Source organism: Scyliorhinus torazame, chromosome 1, assembly GCF_047496885.1.
Source record: "Scyliorhinus torazame isolate Kashiwa2021f chromosome 1, sScyTor2.1, whole genome shotgun sequence".
Classification (NCBI taxonomy): domain Eukaryota; kingdom Metazoa; phylum Chordata; class Chondrichthyes; order Carcharhiniformes; family Scyliorhinidae; genus Scyliorhinus; species Scyliorhinus torazame.
Genome location: NC_092707.1, coordinates 189690860 through 189713474, shown reverse-complemented (window position 1 = coordinate 189713474; position 22615 = coordinate 189690860). Strand labels below are relative to the sequence as shown.

Here is a 22615-nt window from a genome sequence, read left to right as displayed (position 1 = left end):
AGGGGGTGGCATGGTGGACCCGCTGGCTCTAAGACACCCATCATGCCCCTCTCCCAGGCCATGGGTGGACACCCCCACGGTTCCGCACGGCACCCGGCGCAGTTCTCGTTTTTTGCCTCTCCCATGATCTAACGGCCTCTTCGCACTCTCGCTTAAGCACAACGTGGCCATTAAATCGCACCCTTTAAGTTTGATTTCTGTATTTTACCAATTCCAGTGCATTACATTGTAACAGTCACTTGCAATATCCTGTTTTCCACCAACAGATTGCAAACATAAAGCACAAAACAGCACATTGGTGTGCTGCAATTAGATTTTCTGAAATAATCAGCCTTGGTGTAGAAGGAAAGGATTTTGGCATCCATTTAAAAGGAACAACTGTGGAGCCCCATCCAATAAGATTACGTAGCATTAAAAAAATGAATTTATATCGCACCTTTCACAATCTCGGGACACCACAAAGCGCTTTACAGCTAATCAGGTACTTTTGAAATGTCGCAAAATTTCCAATGTGCGGAATGTGGCAACCAATTTGTGCACAGCAAGGTGCCACAAACAAAATAATCAAGTTGTCTGTTTTTCTGATGCTAATCGAGTTATATTTGGCCAAATAACATGCAGCTCTTCAAAATAGTGTTGAGGAAACATTTCTGGCCATCTGAGAGAGAAGAGGGGGCCACAATTTAACATCCAAACTGATAAACAGCCTCTCCAACAGTGCAGCACACATTCAGCACTGCCCTGGACTGTCCGATTAAATTTTATCCTCAAACCCATGTCAAGTGGGTCTTGAACCCATAACTTTCTAATCAAGAGTGCAACCAACTGAACCTCAGCTAGGGCAGCACGGTGGTGCAGTGGATAGCACTGCTGCCTCACGGCGCCGAGGTCCCAGGTTCGATTCCGGCTCTGGGTCACTGTCCGTATGGAGTTTGCGCATTCTTCCCGTGTTTGCGTGGGTTTCACCCCCACAACCCAAAGATGTGCAGGATTGGTGGATTGGCCACGCTAAATTGCCCCTTAATTGGAAAAAATGAATTGGGCACTCTAAATTTATTTTAAAAAACTGAACCGCAGCTGATTAAACTCGGATCATAGTGTTCAACTTAGTCCCAATAATTTATGATCAGAATTTGGTTTTAGTTTTCTCTGATGGAGTCTCAATATTATTTCATCTGGATGTTGGCAACATCGATTGCTACTCAGTTTTGTCCCAAAGTTTCCACAATTGGTTGTCAGTAAATACCAACAGCTGGATTCACCGCAGCCCTGCGCCGAAATCCCCTTTGGAGGGGGGAGAATCCACTTTTACGCCAGAATCGGGCCCAGCACCGACCGGAGAATCGCTTGCGCGCGATTTACGCAGCGCAGCTGGGGGCCAGGGATGCTCTAGTCCCGACCGGCCGAATTCCTTACGGTGTGGTTCTAACCACATCTGACCGGTTGGGACTGACGCGCGGCGTCTGCCCTGCTGGGGGGCGGGGGGATCAAGTACCGGAGGGGGCCTTATTGGCGGCATGGGGGGTGATCGGGCGGAGTAGATGGAGCAGCGCGGGGCAGATCGTTGGGACCTATTTTATTGGTCCAGGTCCGCTGGCTTTGTCCGCCATCGCGTTCCGCGCTACCGCTGCAGGCCGCCACCGCATGACTCCTCAAACTGTGACCCTTCGTTCTGAGCTCCACCACCATCGGGAACATTCTTTCTGAATCTACCCTGTCCAATCTTACTGGAATTTTATAAATTTCTATGAGATTCCCCCTTACTCTTCCAAACTCCAATGAATATAATCCTAAACGAATGACTCTCTCATATGAAAGTCCCGCCATCCCAGGAATCAGCCTGCTATATCTTCGCTGCACTCCCTCCATGGACACCAAATCGGCACACAATACTCCAGGTGTGGCCTCACCAATGCCTTATATAATTACAGTAAAACATCTGTATTCCTATACTCAAATCCTCTCGCTAAGAAGGCCAACATACCATTTGCCATCTTTACTGCCTGGGGTACCTGCTCACTTACTTTCTGCGACTGATGCACGAGGACACCAAGGTTTTGCTAAGTATCCACCTCTCTCAATGTACACCCATTCAAATAATAATAATAATAACCTTTAATCTGCCTTCCTAGTTTTGCTACTAAAGCGGATAACCTCACATTTATCCACATAACTTCATTGAAGCCTACTTGTGACAATAAGCGATTATTATTATTATTATGCACCTGCCATGCATATGCCCACTCACTCAGCCTATCCAAATCCTGCTGAAGCATCTCTGCATCCTCCTCACAGCTCATCCTCCCACCCAGCGTTTTCATCTGCAAACTTTGAGATAATACATTTAGTTCCCTCGTCCAAATCATTAATATATAATGTGAACAGTTGGGGTCTCAGGAAGCCCGGTTCAGAGGTCCAGGTGAGAAATTTGTAGCTCCATCTTAAGGAAAATAAATAGGAGTAGAGCGGCAATCCGACAATTATTGCCATTCCCCAGAAGAACGGCCCACTAAGCATCCTCCCACCCCCCCCCCCCCCCCCCCCCCCCCCTTTAAAATCAGTCGAGCCACCCAACTTCCACTGCTGGATGGGCCAATTGGCCGCTTGGCAATATCTCCGCTTGGGCTTTGAAGGCAAATCCAAATTGTTACATTTGAAGTGGATCTCTTTCGTGCCTCTGTCCCCCTAGCTTACACAATAAACATAACCTGAAAGGAATTATTTGAAACTCTCTTCAAGTAATTTTAAACGTAGCAAATGGCACAAGAGTAACAAAACATCGGGAATTGGATGGAGGCAGCACATCCAGCTGATTGCCAGGGGGAAGCCATCACATGTTAATCTATCAGAAGTTTTCCACTATCTTCGAATCAACACAAAGTTTCCAGATGCAGGATTGTTCCTTTGGGTGATGCTTCAGATGAAGCCAACTGATATGGAAATCATCTGGTCGAGCTTGAAGAAACCTTTGCAAATACTGAAAGTCAACATTTCACGCAACAGCCGCCTAAAAGTCAAATTTGAATAAAAATGCTTTTATGCATCGGAAATGAACTCCATTGATCTCTGATGGTGAAAGACTGCGTGGAGAAATATTTGTACTTCAGGCTTTCGGTACCCAAATATTTAATTCTAATCTTGGGGTTGTGAAATGGGATTCCATGGGCAAAAGTATATCTATATTACAAACATCAAAGCCCAATTTAATGATTCTAAAATGAATTGTCAGATTTCACTCCATGTGATAGACATATAACTCAACAGCCTGTGATAGTCCTTCCTTCCCAAAAGCGGATTGTCCTTGTCCCCTTTTTCTTCAACTATCTATCTGGCCTATTCTTTAATGTTGACGTGATCGCTCTTTGAATTAGGCATCACAACCCTTGTGCAAAAAGCAGATTATCATGCTCTCTGAATATAAATTTTGAAACAATGGGCAGCAAGGTAGCACAGTGGGTATCACTGTTGCTTCACAGCTCCAGGATCCCAGGTTCGATTCCCGGCTTGGGTCACTGTCTGTGTGGAGTCTGCACATTCTCCCCGTGTGTGCATGGGTTTCCTCCAGGTGCTCCGGTTTCCTCCCACAAGTCCTGAAAGACATGGGGCGAAATTCTCCGGTATCGGCGCGATGTCCGGCGACCGGCGCCCAAAACGGCGCAAATCAGTCGGGCATCGCGCCGCCCCAAAGGTGCGGAATCCTCCGCATCTTGGGGGGCCAAGCCCTAACCTTGAGGGGCTTGGCCCGCGCCGGACTGATTTCCGTCCCGCCAGCTGGCGCGGAAATGACATTGCCAGGCGGCGCATGCGCGGGAGCGTTAGCAGCCACTCACGGCATCCCCGCGCATGCGCTGTGGAGGGAGTCTCTTCTGCCTCCGCTATGGTGGAGACCGTGGCGAAGGCGGAAGGAAAAGAGTGCCCCATGGCACAGGCCCGCCCGCGGGTTCGGTGGACCCCGATCGCAGGCCAGGCCACCGTGGGGGCACCCCCCGGGGCCAGATCGCCCCGCGCTCCCCCCCCAGGACCCCGGAGCCCGCCCGCGCCGCCTTGTCCCGACGGTAAGGTAGGTGGTTTAATCCACGCCGGCGAGACAGGCATTCTAGCAGCGGGACTTCGGCCCATCCGGGCCGGAGAATCGCGGGGGGGGCCGCCAACCGGCGCGGCGCGATTCCCACCCACGCCGAATCTCCGGTGCCGGAGAGTTCGGCAACCGGCGGGGGCGGGATTCACACCAGCCCCTGGCGATTCTCCAACCCGGCGGGGGGTCGGAGAATCTCGCCCATGCTGTTAGGTAATTTGGACATTCTGAATTCTCCCTCCGTGTACCCGAACAGGCGCCGGAAGGTGGCGACTAGGGTATTTTCACAGTAACTTCATTACAGTGTTAATGTAAGCCTACTTGGGACAATAAAGATTATTATATATAGTGTGCAACACAAGGTTGTACTGGCCATTTTTGCTGTTCCCATTTGTTCCCCTTATATAATTAATAACGGAGTAAATACATTTGATTACTACTGTCGATTTCAACAATGTGGTCTTTTGAAGCAGACAGGAGCTCATATGATAGGTCAAGAAATTAATCATTGTTTATTGTGTTTGTTCACATGGTTTTAAAAAATCATAATCCCCACATTACCATTATCATCAACTTTGACCTCCAGTGGCAAATTATCCCCCACTGTGGCAAATTCACATCATTCATCCTGATTTGCGTATTTCCCATGGTTTTGCCTCACTCTGGGCGAAATCTAACCAAATTTCAACGGGTTCCCGTGACAAACGCGTTTAGCCGGGTATTTCCCGTCGCTCATAGCGCTGAGAAACACCAAGCTATCTAGCGGGACTCTGTTGCAGTGTGGGGCCTCAGCGGGGAATGGCCTGCCGAGTCTGCACTTAATCCTGTTTCCTGCACTGAGGAGCTCCGCTTGCCGAAATGCCTCAGTGCAGGAAGAGATCAGGATGCCATAAGGGAGTTCTCGGGGCCCCTCACACGGGTAGGGCACCCCTAGGCCCACAGGGGGAAAAGTGCCATACTGGACCTTGGCACTGCCAGCCTAGCAACCTGGTGCTAGGCTGGCAGTGCCAGGGTGCCAAGTTGGCACCAGCAGAGTGCCACCCTGCCCAATGGGCAACCACCAGGGTCCTCCAATCCCTTGGGAGTTTGTGGGGAGCAGCACTGAATGGCACTCACCTGAGGTCTCTGAGGCAAAGCGGTTAGATCCCAGGGCCTTGGTAGATCAGGCGATTGCATATTGGAGTGAGACTAGCTGCCTCGTTCTGATATGCAGATTTGCCAGATAGTGATCCTGCCCACAATACTTTCATGTGCAATGCAACCGGTAGATCGCAGCCAGCATCTCCACCAGCTCTTACTCCCTGCAGTCCTCTCACTCTGGACTTTGGTATATTCCCTGCTCTAGCACTAGTGGAAGAACTTTCAGCTTTTGAGCCCTATTCTCCAGAACATTTTCCCTAAATCCAATTACTAGCCTTTCTCCCTTCCTTTAAGAGCTTCTTCAAGACTTAGCTTTTCCAACTTATTTTTTTTGTCATCCCTCTGAATTCTTCCATTCTTGCTCAGCACCCACTGTGACATACTTCAAGTTCTCTATAATCAATTTGGTACATGAACTCAAGTTAAACTAAGTTTTGGATCATTATAGGCACAGATCTCCTTATGAAAACTACATTTTCCTCCAAACATGAATGAGGGAAGTTGTGTGGGATTTAAAAATATATATCTGAATATAGGATTTTGGCAACAGAAGTGTTGTTGCAGCAATTTTTGACAAAGAATGAAAGAAGCAAATTAGTCCAACGTTCTCTTTCAAATTATATATTTCTCCAGATTCACTATAAGAACGAGACCTTAAATAGTTGGACCTTTAAGGTATAGAGTGGTTTCCCATATTACTTGCAAATAATCATTTAATTATGCACCTGTGATTTGTGACAGTTGTAGTAAAACTGACTTCAGCACTGAAATAGGCCATTCAGTGTATCCTGTCAGTCCCTGTCCTTTGAAAGAGCTACTTCATTCTGCTCTTTCCTCATAGTCCCACAAATGTTTTCATTCACAGAGACATTGTCCACTTCATCCCCTAGGCTATTGATGATTCATGGTTTTGAGGTAAGAGGGCAGGAAAAATGAGAAAATAACTCTTTAGGAGGGGAGAAAACCTCTTGGGCATGATTCTCCGTAGGCCGACGTGGGAATCGGGAACCATGATCGGGTGGAGAATCACGCTGCGGTGTTCCAGCCCCTCCCCTGTGGTGATCACATTCAGGCCCCATCACCTCCTCCTCCCTCGGGGTGCCCTATGACTCCCGGGCTACTCCTTGGGACGGGTATGCGGCCGGGGCTCCGCTGCCATCTGGCACTGTCAGTCCTGGAGGCCCGCTCTCATCTCAACCAGGTCTCAATGCTCTTGGCCATGGAGCACAGGGACTGGGCCACCTCCCTCTGGGACTGTGCCATGTCACCCAGTGACTGGCTTAGGTCGACCAGCTCCCGGGCAATGCCATCGCCCCCCACAGCCATGACCTGTTGTGACTAGGCTAAGCTTTGGAGCCGCTGCAATGTCCAGGTGGATCATGTTCTTAGCTGCCAGTGACAGGGCAGCCCTGTCTTGTGCCTGAGCCACTGTCCGCACAAGGTGCCCCAGGCCTTGGACATCCTGACCCATGGCCATTACCTTCGCCCCCAAGGTCTCCATCGCAGGTGCACGGTCGGCACCGCCTCCTGCCCTTGCAGGTGGTGGACTCCTCCAACTGCACCTGCAGGTGCTGGATGGTTGCTGACAACCCCTCATGTAGTCCTCAGCTCTGTGTCTGCATCTCCAGCATTTATCATGACTGCCCTTTCCAGAAGTCCGAGACCCGTCTGGACGGCAGCTAGTCCTTGCAGTCGGGCCGCCCTCCGACCATCCAGATAGTGCCCCAGGAGCCTCTTCACTAATATGCCCAACTGAGGTGAGTGTCTCTGGGATGATGGGGGTATTGGAGACACTTGAGATGGAAAGTCGGTGTCGTCCCTGCTCAGGGGTGTCGCTGGCTGGTGTTTGGGGACTCCCATCGCTGTCCGATACTGCCTCATCACTCAACGTGTCCTGGGGTTGTGGCCGGGGTCACCAGAATGACCTGCCTCGTCGGCAGGTGATCCTGCAAGACACAAGACATGGCGCATGTTTGGGGCGCAGGTTGGGACGGTGGGTGGGGAAGATGGTGTGGTGTTGTGGCCTGGGCTTGGTGGGGTGGTATGGAGTGGTGGGATGGTGTGGGCGAGGCGGTGGTGTGGTGTGGGGAATGTAGGGTTGTGTGGGGGTGGTGGTGTGGTGTGGGGGTTGTGTGACATGTGCCATAGTGACAGCGCAACTCAGCGGGGTTCCCCAATGCCGTTTCCAACTCGGCAGATGCCCTTTCTCCGAGCACGCTGACCAGGTCCAGTGCCCACCACTCTTCGACGGTGAGGGTCCATCTGTCTGGCGGGCCCTCTCCAATCTTCTACTTCTCTCTCTCCCTGTGGTTGTGCGCCGACTTCTCCTGGGGGGGAGGGGACAGAAAATGCACAGTGTGAGGCAGTTGGAAGCGGGTAGCACAGAGCAGCTGGTGACCTTTGCGAACAGGGCACTGGCCATGGTGGCGGTATGGGTGTTGGCATGTGGTGTAGGGTGGGGTGCGAGCAGACTGCTTGGGAGGGTTGGGGGTTAAAGGTGCCTAGGTTTGGGTTGGTGCCAGTGGCATGATGCTGTCTACTCACCCGGCCCACCCTGAGGTCATAGCTGCAGAATCGGAGATTCCAGCCCTTAGTCTCTGAAATGGAGAATCCTGCCCTTATATTTGAAACTAATATTTTATAAGAGAACCCACTAAGTTCAACACTTGTCAAAGATGACCCAATTGGTGCTCAGACTTTGTTGAGATCTATCTCTAATGAGAAGAGCTACTTTGCTGTTCCTTATAGGAAGCAAAAAATTGCATTGCAAAAAGTAAGCATCCTTAAATTGATTTCTGTCCAATGAGTGTGAAATGCAGCGACTCCCCAGCCTGTGTGTAACAGCCACAGTTGTCTGTCAGCTCCAATTCTAATTCTTCATTTGCTTTTTTTATCCAGTTCTTTGTAACATTGTGCAAAGCCAAATAGCATCTGTTGTGTATTTCTTTGATGTGCTCTTCATCCAGCCTGCAAGTATATTTATGTCTTTTATTATTTTGCCAAGATACAAGGGGCCATTTAAAGCAGGATTTTTCAAAGTGCTCGGCGTGACCCGTAGGTGGGTCGTGGGAGGGTCGAGGAGTGATCGGTCGCGCTGTTCCCAAGATGGAACCGATCACGGGAGAAGCACTGACGGCCGCTACCGGCTTTTAGGACATAAGAACTAGGAGCAGGAGTAGGCCATCTGGTCCCTCGAGCCTGCTCCGCCATTCAATGAGATCATGGTTGATCTTTTGTGGACTCATCTCCACTTTCCGGCCCGAACACCATAATCCTTAATCTCTTTATTCTTCAAAAAACTATCTATCTTTATCTTAAAAACATTTAATGAAGGAGTCTCAACTGCTTCACTGGGCAAGGAATTCCATAGATTCACAACCCTTTGGTGAAGAAGTTCCTCCTAAGCTCAGTCCTAAATCTACTTCCCCTTATTTTAAGGCTATGCCCCCTAGTTCTGCTTTCATCAAAATTTTAAATTGAGAATGGCAACCGCTGCCACCTTTTAAATGAAAATAATTGAGGCTGTGCGCAGACTTCCGGCCAGAAGGGGCAGCAGTGAGAAGGTCACCCGCCCTGCCTGTGCTTTTGGTGCCAAATCACAGAAGAGAGCTGCTTTCACTTTTCTAGCTGCTGGCAAGCAAGGCAAGAGGATTGTGAAGCTGAATCATTTTCTTGCAAGTACGAGATGGCCAGAGACACAAATAGACACTGTACCTACTGGACAGGATCTCGCAAGTGAACCTGCTGTGCAGAGTTGCTCAGTGGAGTCCAGGGCAGGACAGAGAAGTGCTAGTATTAACTCTGTACCGAGCTCCTGGTCCTCTGGTTAACGGCCTATAAAGAAGAAACTTAACTCAGGAACAAAGCAGGATAAAGGTGATTTATTGAGGTATGTTTTTGTCAATTGTGCCAATGCAAATAACGATGCAAAGCCCATGTGTGTTATATGCAGGAAACTGCTGGCAAATGAGAGGAGGAAGTATCAGATTTTGAAAAAGAAGTGGTGGGTGAAAAATTCCTTTTGCGGTTGAGACCCAGAGTCAGTTATTACCTTACAGCTATCTCCAAATTAAACAATGAAGCTGTTGTACCTGACCTGTGATAGCACATTAAAATGATGCCACAAGTCCATGAGGCTGTCAGCATTCTGGAGCAGCATCTCCCAGGAGTATCCAGGGCTGAGTAAAACAAGCATTTTGTTCCTATTGCTCTTCCCGACGGCCTACATGTGTGAGGTTGGATATTTTGTTTTCACAAAGATGAAGATGGCACTGATTGAAGTCTGCATCTGATATGCACATTACCCTCTCCTCCTTTGAACCTGATTCAAGTGAGATTGTGAGGACCAAGCAGGCTCTGCTTTCACATCAGAGTAAGTGAACGTGGCGTGTTTCGCCAAGGTCAGCCAGCATGGCTCACGAAGGTTGGTCGGCGTGAGCCCCGAAGCTTTGCCAGTTGGCAAAAGTGGGTCCCGGGGAAAAAAAGTTTGAAAAACCCTGATTTGAAGTGAGTGAAAGGTTAATTTTGAAGGGCTAGGGCAGCACGGTGATGCAGTGGGTTAGCCCTGCTGCCTCAGGGCGCCAAGGTCCCAGGTTCAATCCCGGCTCTGGGTCACTGTCCGTGTGGAGTTTGTACATTCTCCCCATGTTTGTGTGGGTTTCTCTCCCACAACCCAAAGATGCGCAGGCTAGGTGGATTGGCCACGCTAAATTGCCCCTTAATTGGGAAAAATTAATTAGGTACTCTAAATTTCTAAAAAAAAAGAATTTTGAAGGGCTATGATAAAGAGATGGGATGCATTAGGCTGCTCTTTCAACGAGCTGGTGAAGTCACGGTGGGCCCTATGATCCCCTACTGTGCTGCATTATTATGTATTTCCTTACTCTAGAGTTTTGATACTTGTCAAATGGCATCTCCAAGGGCATGTTTGTTAAAGTGTGTTTTTAATAAAGAGACTGCCAAAACATTTAAATTATGACTTTATGTTGAGCAGAGAAAGACAAAAGGATGCCTCTGCTGTGAATGAAACACTAAGCACTGCTAATGAAGAGGGTGAATAGTTGACTCTAATTTCTATGTCTCTAGTTAGCACAGGATAGATTGGGGAAAAAAGGGATTAAAGCTGCTCAACAAGGATAAAGTATTACAGAAGCTATTTACATAGTAATTAATTAACCTTAAGTGACCTAAGGGCTCGGAACATCTATCATGATTCAATTAATTACAGTTACCAGAATTATAATCGTTGATCCATTACTTCCTGGCAGCTTCAGATGTGGCACCTAAATGAACTGGTTTCTTGGAAGATACGCAAAGAGACCATTGGCTGGGATCAAAAGCTCCTAAAACAAACGACTATAATTAGTTTAGGTTGGCTGTGCGGAGTTAAAAATGGTCAACATGTTTTAAACCAGAACAGATGATGGCTCTTTAATAAAGGCTGTATTTCAGAATGAATGTTGCTTGTTTTTTCTCAATAAAAGGTGCTCAATAGATTGGTCACGGCTAAATAACAGATAATCAGGATTGATCCAACGCACTTATTTTACTGAAGATTTAGGGGGCGTATAATCAACTGACATAATTCATCTCAGCCCTGAAATAAGGTTAAACTTTAATGTCAAGGGTGTTTATTTTTTTTTAAATTCCTTCAAGAAAGATTATTGGTCCAACAGTGATCATAATTGATCAGCTCCACTTCATTGACCTTCTGGTCTCCCACAAGGAGAGGATCCTTGGCTCCCCTATTTTAAATGACATGCTGCCTTCAGTGATATCAGGCGGGATACTCTGGTCCCCCAGACCCAAGTTTCTTGGTGGCCCCCCTTCGCTGGCAGTGGAATTCTATTTTCCCGCCCCTTGTCAATGAGATTTCCCATTGCGACCACCTCACGCCGGCCGTTCCTCGCATGCGCAAACTCGCATGGGCTGTTCCGTGCCGGCTGGAGCTGTGGGGACCACTCCAGCGCCAACCTAGCCCACGAGGAGGGGGAAAATTCCTCACTTTCGGGGACAGTTGACGCCGGAGTGGCCGCTTTTCATGCCGGCGTGGGGACATAGCCCCATTATTAGAGAATCCCGCCCCATGGGTGGGAGAGTTCTGCCTGTGGGAAAAGTGAATCACAATGACTGGAGAATTGCAGCCATCATCTGAAAGTGCAGCGTTAGTTTTCACATACACACCGTCAACACCCAGATCTATCCTGTCCTTCGACTCCTCCTGTGTTGCTGAGTTATCATGCTGCTTGTCCAAAATCCAGTACAGAAAGAGCAGAAATTTCCTCCAATTCAATATTGGAAAGATTGAAGCCACTTGCCGGGATTCTCCGAAATCCCGACCAAGTGTTGACGGCAGCGTAAACACCAGAGTGGTGTACGACGGCGTCAACAGGCCTCCTGACCCAGCAATTCGGCAGTCTCCAGGGGGCCAGCACGGCGCCGGATTGCTGTGCGCTGTACGGCCGGCGTGGGTCCGCACATGCGGGCAACGGCCGTCTCCCTGCCGGCGCATGCGTGTGGTTGCGTCTCCTTGCCGGCACCGCGCAACATGGCGGAGACCTACAGCGGGCCCGCGCGGAATGAGGTAAGCCCCCTCCAGATCGCGGGCACCCGCTGATCGGAAGCACCCAATCGTGGGCCTGGACCCCGTGGAGGCCCCCCCGGAGTCAGATCACCCCTGCACCCCCACCAGGACGTACACCGTGGCCGCGGGTCTGAGCTCCAGCCGGGTGGTACCAGGTTGGAACCACGCCGGCGGGACTCAACGGAACTTGGCGGGAGTTTAGCTGGTGGACCTCTTTCAGAGGCCCCCAACCGGCGCCGCGGCGACCACGTGGGAGCGATTGCCGCCGATTCTCCAGTCGCCAAGCTCAGAGAATCCCGTCAACTGTCTTTGGGACCCGCTTCAAAATCTGTTTCCATGCTTCCAACTCTGTTTCTCACCCTGACAACCATTCAAGACTAAGACAGATGTTTTCCAAATGTTTTCTCATTCTTGACTTCAAGATGAGCTTCTGACCATATATCCATGCTATCAGTTAGAGCATCTATTTCAACCTGTGCAGCATCACCCAAAATTATCTCTGCCTCAGCTCATCGCCTGCTAAAATCTTCGCTCACCACATTGTTAACTATGGGTTTGGCTAGTCCAACACACTTTTGACTAGTGCCCATACTCTTCCTTCCTTAAGCTTGAGGTCATCCAAAATTCTGCCCCTGTTCTTACTCAACCATGGCCTGTTTACATAATAGCCCTGTTCTCATTGACCTACATTGGCTCCTGGTTAAGCATCACCTCAATATTGAAATTCTTACCCTGTTTTCAAATCCCTCCATGGCCTTCTCCTTCCTATCTCTGTAATCTCCTCCAGGTCCACAACCCTGCAAGATATCTTCACTCAACTAATTCTGAAAGCTTGCACAGCCCCAGCTTTAGTTGTTCCACCATCACTGACTGAGGTTGGAGTTGCTTAGGTCCCTATGCTCTGGAATTCCCTCCCTACACCTCTCCACACTTCTACCCCTCCTTCTTCAACGAAGATGCTCCTTGAAGACAATCACTTCAACTAACTTTTACTCTTTTAAATAAAACCAATAATCAGCAAATTAAGCAAATGGGGTGGGGTGGGGGGGAGGGGCATGTGACAGCGCCTGGTGGGATACTGTAACTAAAATAAAATATCCAAAGGAAACTTCACTAATTAAATAAAAATATCTTCCCCGGGCATAATGGTGCACCTCAGGCCCGCAACGCCCTTTGGTGGAAGGTCTGAAGTGTGCTGGATAACACCTCCTGCTCCTTCTCTAAGGCCACCCAGCCATGAACGTAGCTGCGGAAGAGGGGAATTAGCCATATATGTGTCGGTGTCCAATGTTTATTTATAACGCACCTGTGGAGCACCTTGGGCGCGATTCTCCACTCCCACGCCGGTTGGGAGAATCGCCTGGGCCGCCAAAATTTCCCGGGACGCCGGTCCGACGCCCTCCCGCGATTCTCCCAAGCGGCAGGAACAGCCCGGTCGGGTTTCGCGGGCCGCAGGCCGGAGAATCGCCGGAGACACCGAAAATGCAGATTCTCCGGCACCCCCGCTATTCTGAGGCCCGGATGGGCCAAACGGCCAGGCCAAAACGGTGGGTTCCCCCCGGCGCCGTCCACACCTGGTCGCTGCAGTCGTGAGCAGTGCGTAAACGCTGGGGGGGGCGGCCTGCGGGGGGGCGAGGGGGGATCCTGCACCGGGGGGTACCTCAGATGTGGGGTGGCCTGCGATCGGTGCCCACCGATCGTCGGGCCGTCCTCTCTGAAGGAGGACCTCCTTCCTTCCACGGCCCCGTAAGATCCGTCAGACATATTCTTGCGGGGCGGACGTAGAGAGGACGGCAACCACGCATGCGCGGGTTGGCGCCGGCCAACCCGCGCATGCGCGGATGACGCCCGTTATGCGGCGCCGGCCGCGTCATCTATGCGGCGCCGCTTTTACGTGGGTGACAAGGCCTGGCGCGTGTAGATGACGCGGCCCCGATCCTGGCCCATTGTCAGGGACTGAATCGGTCGGGACCGGGGCTGTTTCGCGCCGTCGTGTAACTCGCCGGCGTTCACGACGGCGGGGCCACTTCGGCGTGGGAGTGGAGAATCCCGCCCCTTATGTTTTATTATGTTAAAATGTTAGTTGATTTGTGGTTGGTGATTCTCCACACGACTGGGTTGTAATCTCATGCCGCACATTTCTCAAACGCACTGTTTCATATTTTAAACATATGATCGCAAGAAATCGTAGCAGAAGTAGGCCATTCAGCCCATCAACCCTGCTCTGTTAAAATCATGGCTAACCTTATTTTGCCCTCAATTCCATAGAGGGAGTGCAGCCAAAGGTTCCCCAGACTAACTCCAGTGATGGCAGGATTGGGAGTAGATTGGGTCAACTGGGCCAGCATTCACTGGAGTTTAGAAAAATGAGAGGAGATCTCTTTGACAGGGCTGGACAGACTGGATGTAGGGGTGATGTTTCCTCGGGCTGGAGCAGGGGGTCTAGAACAAGGGCTCACAGTCTCAGGGTATGGATTGAGATGAGGAGAAACCTCTTCGTTCAGAGGGTGATGAACCTGTGAAATTCTCCACCACAGGAGGCTGCGGAGGCCCAGTCATTGAATATATTTAAGAAGGAAATAGATAGGTTTATGTACTCTCTTTGGGCCGCACGGGAGCTCACTGATTAGAGTGTTACTTCGCAGCTCCAGGGTCCCAGGTTCAATTCCCAGCTTGGGTCACTGTCTGTGCGGTGTCTGCACATTCTCTCCGTGTCTGTGTGTGTTTCCTCCGGGTGCTCCGGGTTACCTCCCACAGTTCAAAGATGTTCATGTTAGGTGGATTAGCCATGTTAAATTTCCCCTTAGTGCCCAAAAAGGTTAGGTGGGGTTACTGGGCTAAAGGATAGGATGGAGATATGGACTTAGGTAGGATGCTGTTTCCAAGAGCCGGTGCAAACTTGAATGGCCGAATGGCCTCCTTCTGCACTGTAAATTCTATGATTCTATGATAAAGGCTTCAAGGGGTATGGGGAGAACACTGCGGCATGATGGTGAGATAGAGGATCAGCCATGATCATCTTGAATCACGGAGTAGGGCTAAAGAGCCGCATGAGTCGCAGGGCAGCATGGTGGCAGCACGGTAGCACATGTGGCGAACACTGTAGCTTCACAGTGCCAGGGTCCCAGGTTTGATTCCCCGCTGGGTCACTGTCTGTGCGGAGTCTGCACGTTCTTCCCGTGTCTTCCCATGGCTTCAAATTCACAATTTTTACACCTTCTCCACACACTGATCTGCTCTCAGGACCCATCCCCCCACCCACCCACCACCCCGCCCATAGAGTCCCTATGACCTCCCACTTCCCACCTCCCAACTGCCTCTCCCCACCCCCACCCCACCCTCCACCATTCTTGAATGATAAAAGACGTAATGGTGCAAGGCAAAAGGTGGAGGTGATGGGACAAGTGATACATCAACAAATGAGTCTAGAGGAGCTGTAAATTCCAACAGCAGAACCTATACCAGTATCTGCCAACCAAAACACAATGGAGGCGTTGGTTACAAAATGAAGTTGTTGAACTTAGTGTTGCAGCCAGAAGGCTAAAATGCCTCATCAAAAAATTAGCTGCTTGAATTTGATAGTTGTGGTTCCATGAGCAGTTTTAGCAGTTTTACAATCGTAGCAGTTAACAGCAAATCAGTTGGAATCGGTCTCTCCAATTCACACTAACTATATCTTACATCGTCCTTCCACTCTGCACTAATCATCTGATCGCTCCCAGCACTTGAACTTTATTCCCCCAAAATGGTCCTGTGCAACTTTAAACATCTCCCATCAATTTTATTGCATGTAGTCAAAAACTAAGCACCACCTTAAAAAGGCATGAAATGTTAGAATTGACTTGATATTTTTGCCAAAATAACAGATATGGCTCATTTCACGGCTACTATTTATTCACTATTTATCTTAATCATGTGCAATCCACTTAACAAAGCTGACACAGACCAGTATATATGGATCTTAATTTCAGAATGAAAATCAAGATCAAGCGAGCTTTTGACCTTCTGCTCCACAGGATGTTTCTGTCCTCGCTGAGCTCGCCTTAGGACCCTGCGTTACGGTGTGACAGGTGTACCGCCCCAGTCAAACTCCCCACCTGCCACTGTCCGCGGAGCAGGTCGCGCCCGGTGTGGTGAACCACTGTAACAGGAGATGTAAGGTAGGACCTGCACTACAGGTTCGCCGGTAGCTCCTGCCGGCTGGCTCCGCCCACGGAGAACTGTATAAATATGCATGACCTCCAGTGCCCTGCCATTTCACCAGCTGCAGCAGGAGGCCACGCAACTGAGTAAAGCCACAGATGTACCCAACTTTAGTCTTTGTGCAATTGATCGTGCATCACCCAGATTAGTGGGTGAACCTAGTGGGCGCATGCGGCTCAAAGAAGCGGCGGAGGCCGCATCATCAGAGAAGCAGGCTGCAGAGGGGTAGGTGTCAGCCGCTCAGACTGGAGGGCCACCTGCCTGACAGGCCGAGGAGGAGGAGGAACAAGACGAGGAGACGGGGGAGGAGGTGGTGGTGGTGCCACGGAGGAGCCTGATGAGGCCCCCGTGTACGGGCGCCACATGTCCTTTCAGGAACACCCGGACCGGGCATGCAGGAGGAGGTTGCGAATGAGCCGGGAAACCGTCACTCATATCTGCCACATGATGGCACACCTGGCAACACGTGGGATTGAGGGAGACACCCACTATTGGTGGCCGTCAAGGTGACGGTCACCCTAGCCTTCTACGCCACGGGATCGTTCCAGCCGCCGAGTGGGGACTTGTCCAGCATCTCACAGGCATCGCCGCATAGGTGCATCTGCGCCTTCATTGATGCCCTGTATTCCCTGGCGGACCGGTACATTCAGTTCCCTGTGGACTGCGCCCACCAGGATGCCCAGGCAGCGGGGTTCACTGCCATCGCCAGGATACCCCTGGTCCAGGAGGACATCCACGTGGGGTGCACGTCGCCCTACGTGTCCAGCGGATGAGAGGCCGATGTTCACGAACAGGGCGGGTTACCATTCCATGAATGTACAGGTGGTCTCTGACCACCAGGTGAAGATCCAGCACGTCTGCGCCCGGTACCCAGGCAATGTGCATGACTCATTTATCTTGGGGCAATCATTCATACCCGGCATGTTTAAGAGACATGGCTGCCCCTGGCTGCGGGGCTGGTTGCTGGGCGACAGGGGTTACCTGTTGCGTTCGTGGCTGATGACGCCAATACGGAGGCCACAGGCCGATATGGAGAACCACTACCACGATGCCCATTGTGCGACCAGGGGTGTGGTGGAGATGTGCTTCAGGGTGCAGAACATGTGCTTCAGGTGCCTGGGCCGCTCTGGAGGGGCCTCCAGTACAAGGCCAGGAGGGTCGGCCGCATCGTTGTGGTCTGCTGCGTCCTCCACAACATCGCACAGCAGAGGGGCGATGTGCTGGAGGATGATGAAGAGCAAGGGCGGGACCCATCAGATGAGGAGGAGGAGGGGGAGAGGGACAATGGACGGGATATGGGGGCTGGACATGGACGGGATGCTGCACTATGCTACCGGCAGGGCCAGCGAGCAGGGGACGCTTTGGTCGACGCATGTTTCACCAACTAGGGGGGGGGGGGGTTTGAGGGGCAGGGGCATGGACACCACAATACCGCACCCCCTCACCACCGACCACCCTTACCTCCCACACCACCAAACAAACTCTTTTCCAGCACCGAACACACTCACCTCCCCCACCACTGAACCACCCACGTGCACACCACCCCTCCCTCCATTATGTATACACCTGCGGCACAATGAGCTGGGGGCACTGGGTTGCCAGCGACAGTGGGTCTGGTCCATGGGATGGAGTGTGATGACCGCCCACTCTGCGATGAGCTCCAAGCTCCACATCACTGGACAATGTCTGACTCATGCCCACAATAGCACCTCATACCTTGGTGATCCCTGCATGCGAACTGGCTAGTCCATCACACGGTCCTGTCAGATAGCTGGGGGGGTTGCGGATGATGTTTGTGGGGGGGGTTACATGGTGCACCTACTGGGCCTTGCCCGTCCACCACCCCCCACTCCCAGTGGCCATCACTGACCACTCCACCCCCACACCTATCACACAGAGCATAGAGGCAGATTTGAACGGTGATAGCAGGTGTTTAATGTGAAGCGATATGTACAGTCTGTGCCATAGCCCCTATAACTAAACTGTGCCCGGCACCCGTGCCGACTTAACTGGTTTCTAACTTTCTGGCCTTACGGGCCTTAACACTACGTCCAGGTAGTTCCCCAGATGGTACAGCAGGAGTGGAGGCAGCCTGCTGTGATTCGTGCCTCGCAACGAGGGTCCCCTTTTGCGCATGTTTCCTGGGGCGGCCTGGCCTGGATGGGCCCGCTGCTCCTTGGGCATCCAGTCTGGCATGGTGCCGCCCTGTTCTACCCACTGCCCACCAAATACACCAGGGACAGGAGGGGGGGGGGAGTCCGAGGTGCTGCGGTGTTCCGGCACCTCCCTGCAGGAGACGCCGACATGGGCCCCAGCATCTCCTCCTCCCTCGGGGTGCCCGATTAACCCCGGGCTTCTCCATGGCACGGGGGTGTGAGCGGAGCCATGCCCCACCACCTGGCGCTGCAAGTCCTGGAGGCCCTCTCTGGTATCTACCAGGATCTGTATGTTAGCGGCCATGGAGCTCAGGGAGTGCGCCATCCCTGCGATGTCAGCCCAACCTGGGCAATAGCGCCGATGCTCTCAGCCATGGCCTGCTGGGACTGGGCCATGGCCTGCTGAGACTGGGCCATGGCCTGCTGAGACTGGGCCATGGCCTGCTGAGACTAGGCCGTACTGAGGAGCGCCGCTGCAATCTGCAGCTGGCTCTGGCACATGGTTGCCTGTGAGTGGGCAGCCATGTACTGGCCATGGCCTCTGCCTGCACAGATAGCCCCAGGCCTTGCAAAACCTGACCCATGTCTGACACCTTCGCCCTCAGTGCCTCCGCCACCTGTGCAGTTTTGGCCTGATGGCACGCATGACCGGCACCACGCCCTGCTCCTGCAGATGGTTGGACTCCTCCACCTGCGTCTGGAGGTGCTAGAAGCCGGCCGCCATCCCCTCCTCTGGTCCCTGGGTCTCTGACTGCACCTGATCTATGGGTTGGAGTGGATATTCCAGAAAACCGGGACCCATCTGGGAGGCAGCTGGGCCAGGCTGCCCTCCGATCGTCCGGCCCCTCGGCTGCTCCTACCTCTACCTGCTGTACCAGAACAACTGTGTGGTGCGCACCAGTGAGTGTCCCAAAAGCCTCCTCACTAATGAGCCCAGCCGACGTGATAGTCTCTGAGATGGTGGAGGGTGTAGGAGATGGCAGTGACGGAAAGTCTATGCCATCATTGGACCCGAAGTCCGGGGTCTCCGAAGTCATATTGAGCTGTGTGTCTGTCCCCTGTTTGGCTGGGCCGGGACCATCGCCGGCTGGTCCTGCAAGACACAAGACAGCATGTATGGTTAGACAGACAGACGGGGGTGAGGCGGGAGGGGTGATGGGGTGGGGTGAGGGGGCGGGGTGAGCGGGGTGTCGTGAGGGGGGGTGTTGGGCACATATGTGTTGTGAGGGGCTGCATACATGCAAGGAGTTCTCTCTTGGTGGCGCGCCTCCGCTCTCTGCATCGGCAACCTCCCGCTCCTCCAGTCTGCCAACAATGTCCATTGCCCTCTGCTCGGGCACGGTGATGGACGTTGGTCTTCCAGTCCCCCTCCGGTCTTCTACCACTCCCAACGGTTGTGCGCGGACTTCTCCTGGCGGGGTGGGGGGGGGGGGCGGGGGAGAGGCAGACACAAACAGCAACAGTGTCAGATGGACCAACGCATGCAGCCCAGGGGTTGGGTCTCTGATGGCATCAGTGGCCAGGGCACCCAGCCATTGTGGCTGACGTGGATGGGTACATGGTGGGGGTGGAACCATCACCCTGGGAGAGGGGAGGGCAGGTCACATGTGTGTGTGTGGGAGGGGGGGTTGGTGCCAGGGGCACAGCGCTGGGTACTCACTCTGGCTGTCCTGACGAGGTGGTTCAGCTTCTTTCTGCACTGGTCTGCAGTCCTGGCCACCGGCCCGACGGCACTGACGGCCTCGGCCACCTTCACCCAGGCACGGCGACCGATGGTGCCTGCTGTTCTGCATCCCGGCCCGGGGTACAACACCAGCCTCCTCTCCTCCACGGCATCCAGGAGGGTCTCCAACTCGCCGTCACTAAATCGCGGCGCTGCTCGTCTGGCGGCCAACTTGCCTGCGGTGCTGAGTCTGTGGGGGGGGGGGGAATGCTTATGAGCAGCCGCGGCGTCGCGTCAATGACGGAATCGACAAATCGGTGGGCGGTCCCTCGGGCGCTTCACGTACCGCCCGTGCTAGCGCTAGCCCCTTGTGGGCCGTTGAATAGCTCCACCTGGGGGCCCGATGACGCCGTCGTAGAACTCCACAGTTTTCACCATGGCGTCAACATTTAGCCCCATTTTCGGAGAATCCAGCCCAGCGGATCTACCATTTAAAAGCTCGCTGTGCTCAACCAGCAAAAAGAAAATAGAGCACTGAATGTTTGAGTTTAACAACAATTTCACGGTATAATTACAAATAGATGGAGGAAGTCGACAATTAAATCCACTTGTGACATTGCTACTTGTAGGTTTTGTGTCATGTAACTCTGGACTGTATTCCATTCCCTGTAGCCACTCACCACTGATCCTGAAAATAGTATGGTGGCTCTTACTCAGTTTTCAGCTGAGCAGTGGTAACTCCTTGCAATGCTAATGACATGTGTTTCTGTCACAGGACGGGGGAAAGGCAACGGAAGAAAAGAGAAACCGGGGAAGAGAGGCAAACAACGGAACAAAGAAAATGGCAACAGGCAGAGCAAGAAGGAAAACAAGCCTGGGAATAAGAAAAAGAAAGGGCAGCCTGGGAAGGCCCCTCCTGCCACAACCCCAAGCCCCGTGCCATAGCAGCCTTATTTCAACGCAAACACTTCAATGCTGATACATATAAGTCGGCTTTTCTGAACTGGAGCACTGCTACAGAGAGGAATAAATACAAGGCTCTTGTTTCCCTCACTGTTTAAGATAAGAAGTGAAGTTATTGTTTTGATGACTTAAGTAATGGAGATCCATTGCACCTGGCTTCAGTGTATACCTGAAAATGGAACGAAATGGGAATTAAATAGTTCAGTGGATCTTTCAGAGGACGGTGTTAGGAACTTTCATCAAAACGATGGCTGAATATTGTAGAACAGGTCAACTGCAGAACTAATGGAGGTGACTGGTTCTGGGGGAGGGGGAGAGTGACTGGCAAAAAGGCTTCTGGAAATGTGCAAATATTTCTGCACCAATTTTGGGCAGTTGGTTCCTGCATTGAATGAAAGATGTAAACTTAATTTCCTGACAGAATGTTAGAATTATGCATCATTAAACTGCTTTAAAATATATTTCAAATGAAAATAAGGCAATAAAAACATATAACAAATTTCAAGTGATTAATTATTACAATGGTTGACTTATAATGGATCAGGTTTTCTTTGGTGCCACACCTGAATGTCTTTGTGGTACATGTTTTCTATATAACTTTGAAAATGAAGGCTGCTGTAGTCCTGCAGAGCTTGGTAACTGATATGAAGGTGTTGACACACAGCCAGGTCCCCCAGACATCCTCTTGAGAAAAATATTAAAACCCTCAAACAATTGTCAAACGATGTCAATGATTTCCTGGCCAGCCTCCCATCTCCCAGACCCCGTAAACTTGAGCCCATCGAAAGCTCTGCTGCCATATTTCATCTCCTCCAGTCATATGCATCCATCACCCTTACTCTTACAGACTAGTATTGCTTCCTGGTTCAGTAATGCCTCTATATTCAAATTCTCATCTTTTTTTCAAATCCCGCCACGTCCCTCTCTATCCCATCCAGCCCCACAACCCCCCTGCAAACTTTCTTCCACCACCATTGACAGCCATGCCGTCAGCTGCTGAGACTTTAAGCTCTGGAAATTCTCTCCTGAACCTCTCTCGCTCTTAGGCTTTTAAGATACTCTTTCAAACCTACCTGTTTGACCAAGCCTGTATCTTTTATCTACTTATGCGGCTCGGTGTTAAGTTTTGTTTGGAATCGCTTTTGCGATGTGTCTTGAGATGTTTGACTACGTTAAAAGTACTATTTAAATGCAAGTTGTTACTGAGCTGAGATAGGGACGCTCTCCAAGACTACCTGTGCATTTCCCTGCACACTAAGGTGAGCGTTGTCGATACTGGGAACCAAAACTGTCCCATGTTTACATCATAGGAATAAACCACCTGCTTGTCGCAAAATTTGAGCCAATTGATGCTGAACTCTTGAGAATTTCTATGCCATGAACTGAGACCAGGAACAAAGTTGTAACGGTTTAGACTCCAGTCAAGGAAAATCCCGACCCCTCTCAAAGATCTTTCTTAAACGATGCTCAGCATACGGTGCTGTTCCTGAAGGATTTGAAGGCATTAGGAATAGTGGAGCAGCTGGCTCTATTACTAGATTAGATGTTGCATGTGAAGAGAGAAACAGCTAAAGTTTCAGGCCGATGATTTGTTTGCTGAAATGGTTCTAACGAAAGATCATCAACCTGAAATGTTAACTCTGTTTCTCCCTCCACAGATGCTGTCCGACCTGCTGAGTGTTCCCCAGCATTTCCTGTTTTCAGAATGCTAGTTTTACTATCACATGTTTGTTCATTTGCTTTGACATCAAGAACTTTGGCAAAATTTATCAGAATATTTGTGCACACATTTTGCTTAATTTCTGCCACAAAGGATTTCTAATGATCAGTTA

General features: G+C 51.1%; 1 protein-coding gene across 6 annotated transcripts in view; it reads left to right on the top strand.

Moving 5' to 3' along the window:
• Positions 1-21283, top strand: part of rspo1 (R-spondin 1) — a 295449-nt gene extending 274166 nt beyond the window's left edge. For all 6 annotated transcript variants that reach the window (XM_072501646.1, XM_072501661.1, XM_072501670.1 and 3 more), the window contains exon 6: positions 20596-21283. In XM_072501646.1, coding sequence (XP_072357747.1) covers positions 20596-20765 — 170 coding nt within the window. In that variant the 3' untranslated portion in view covers positions 20766-21283. The remainder of the gene's footprint in view (positions 1-20595) is intronic.
• Positions 21284-22615: the final 1332 nt, after the last annotated feature.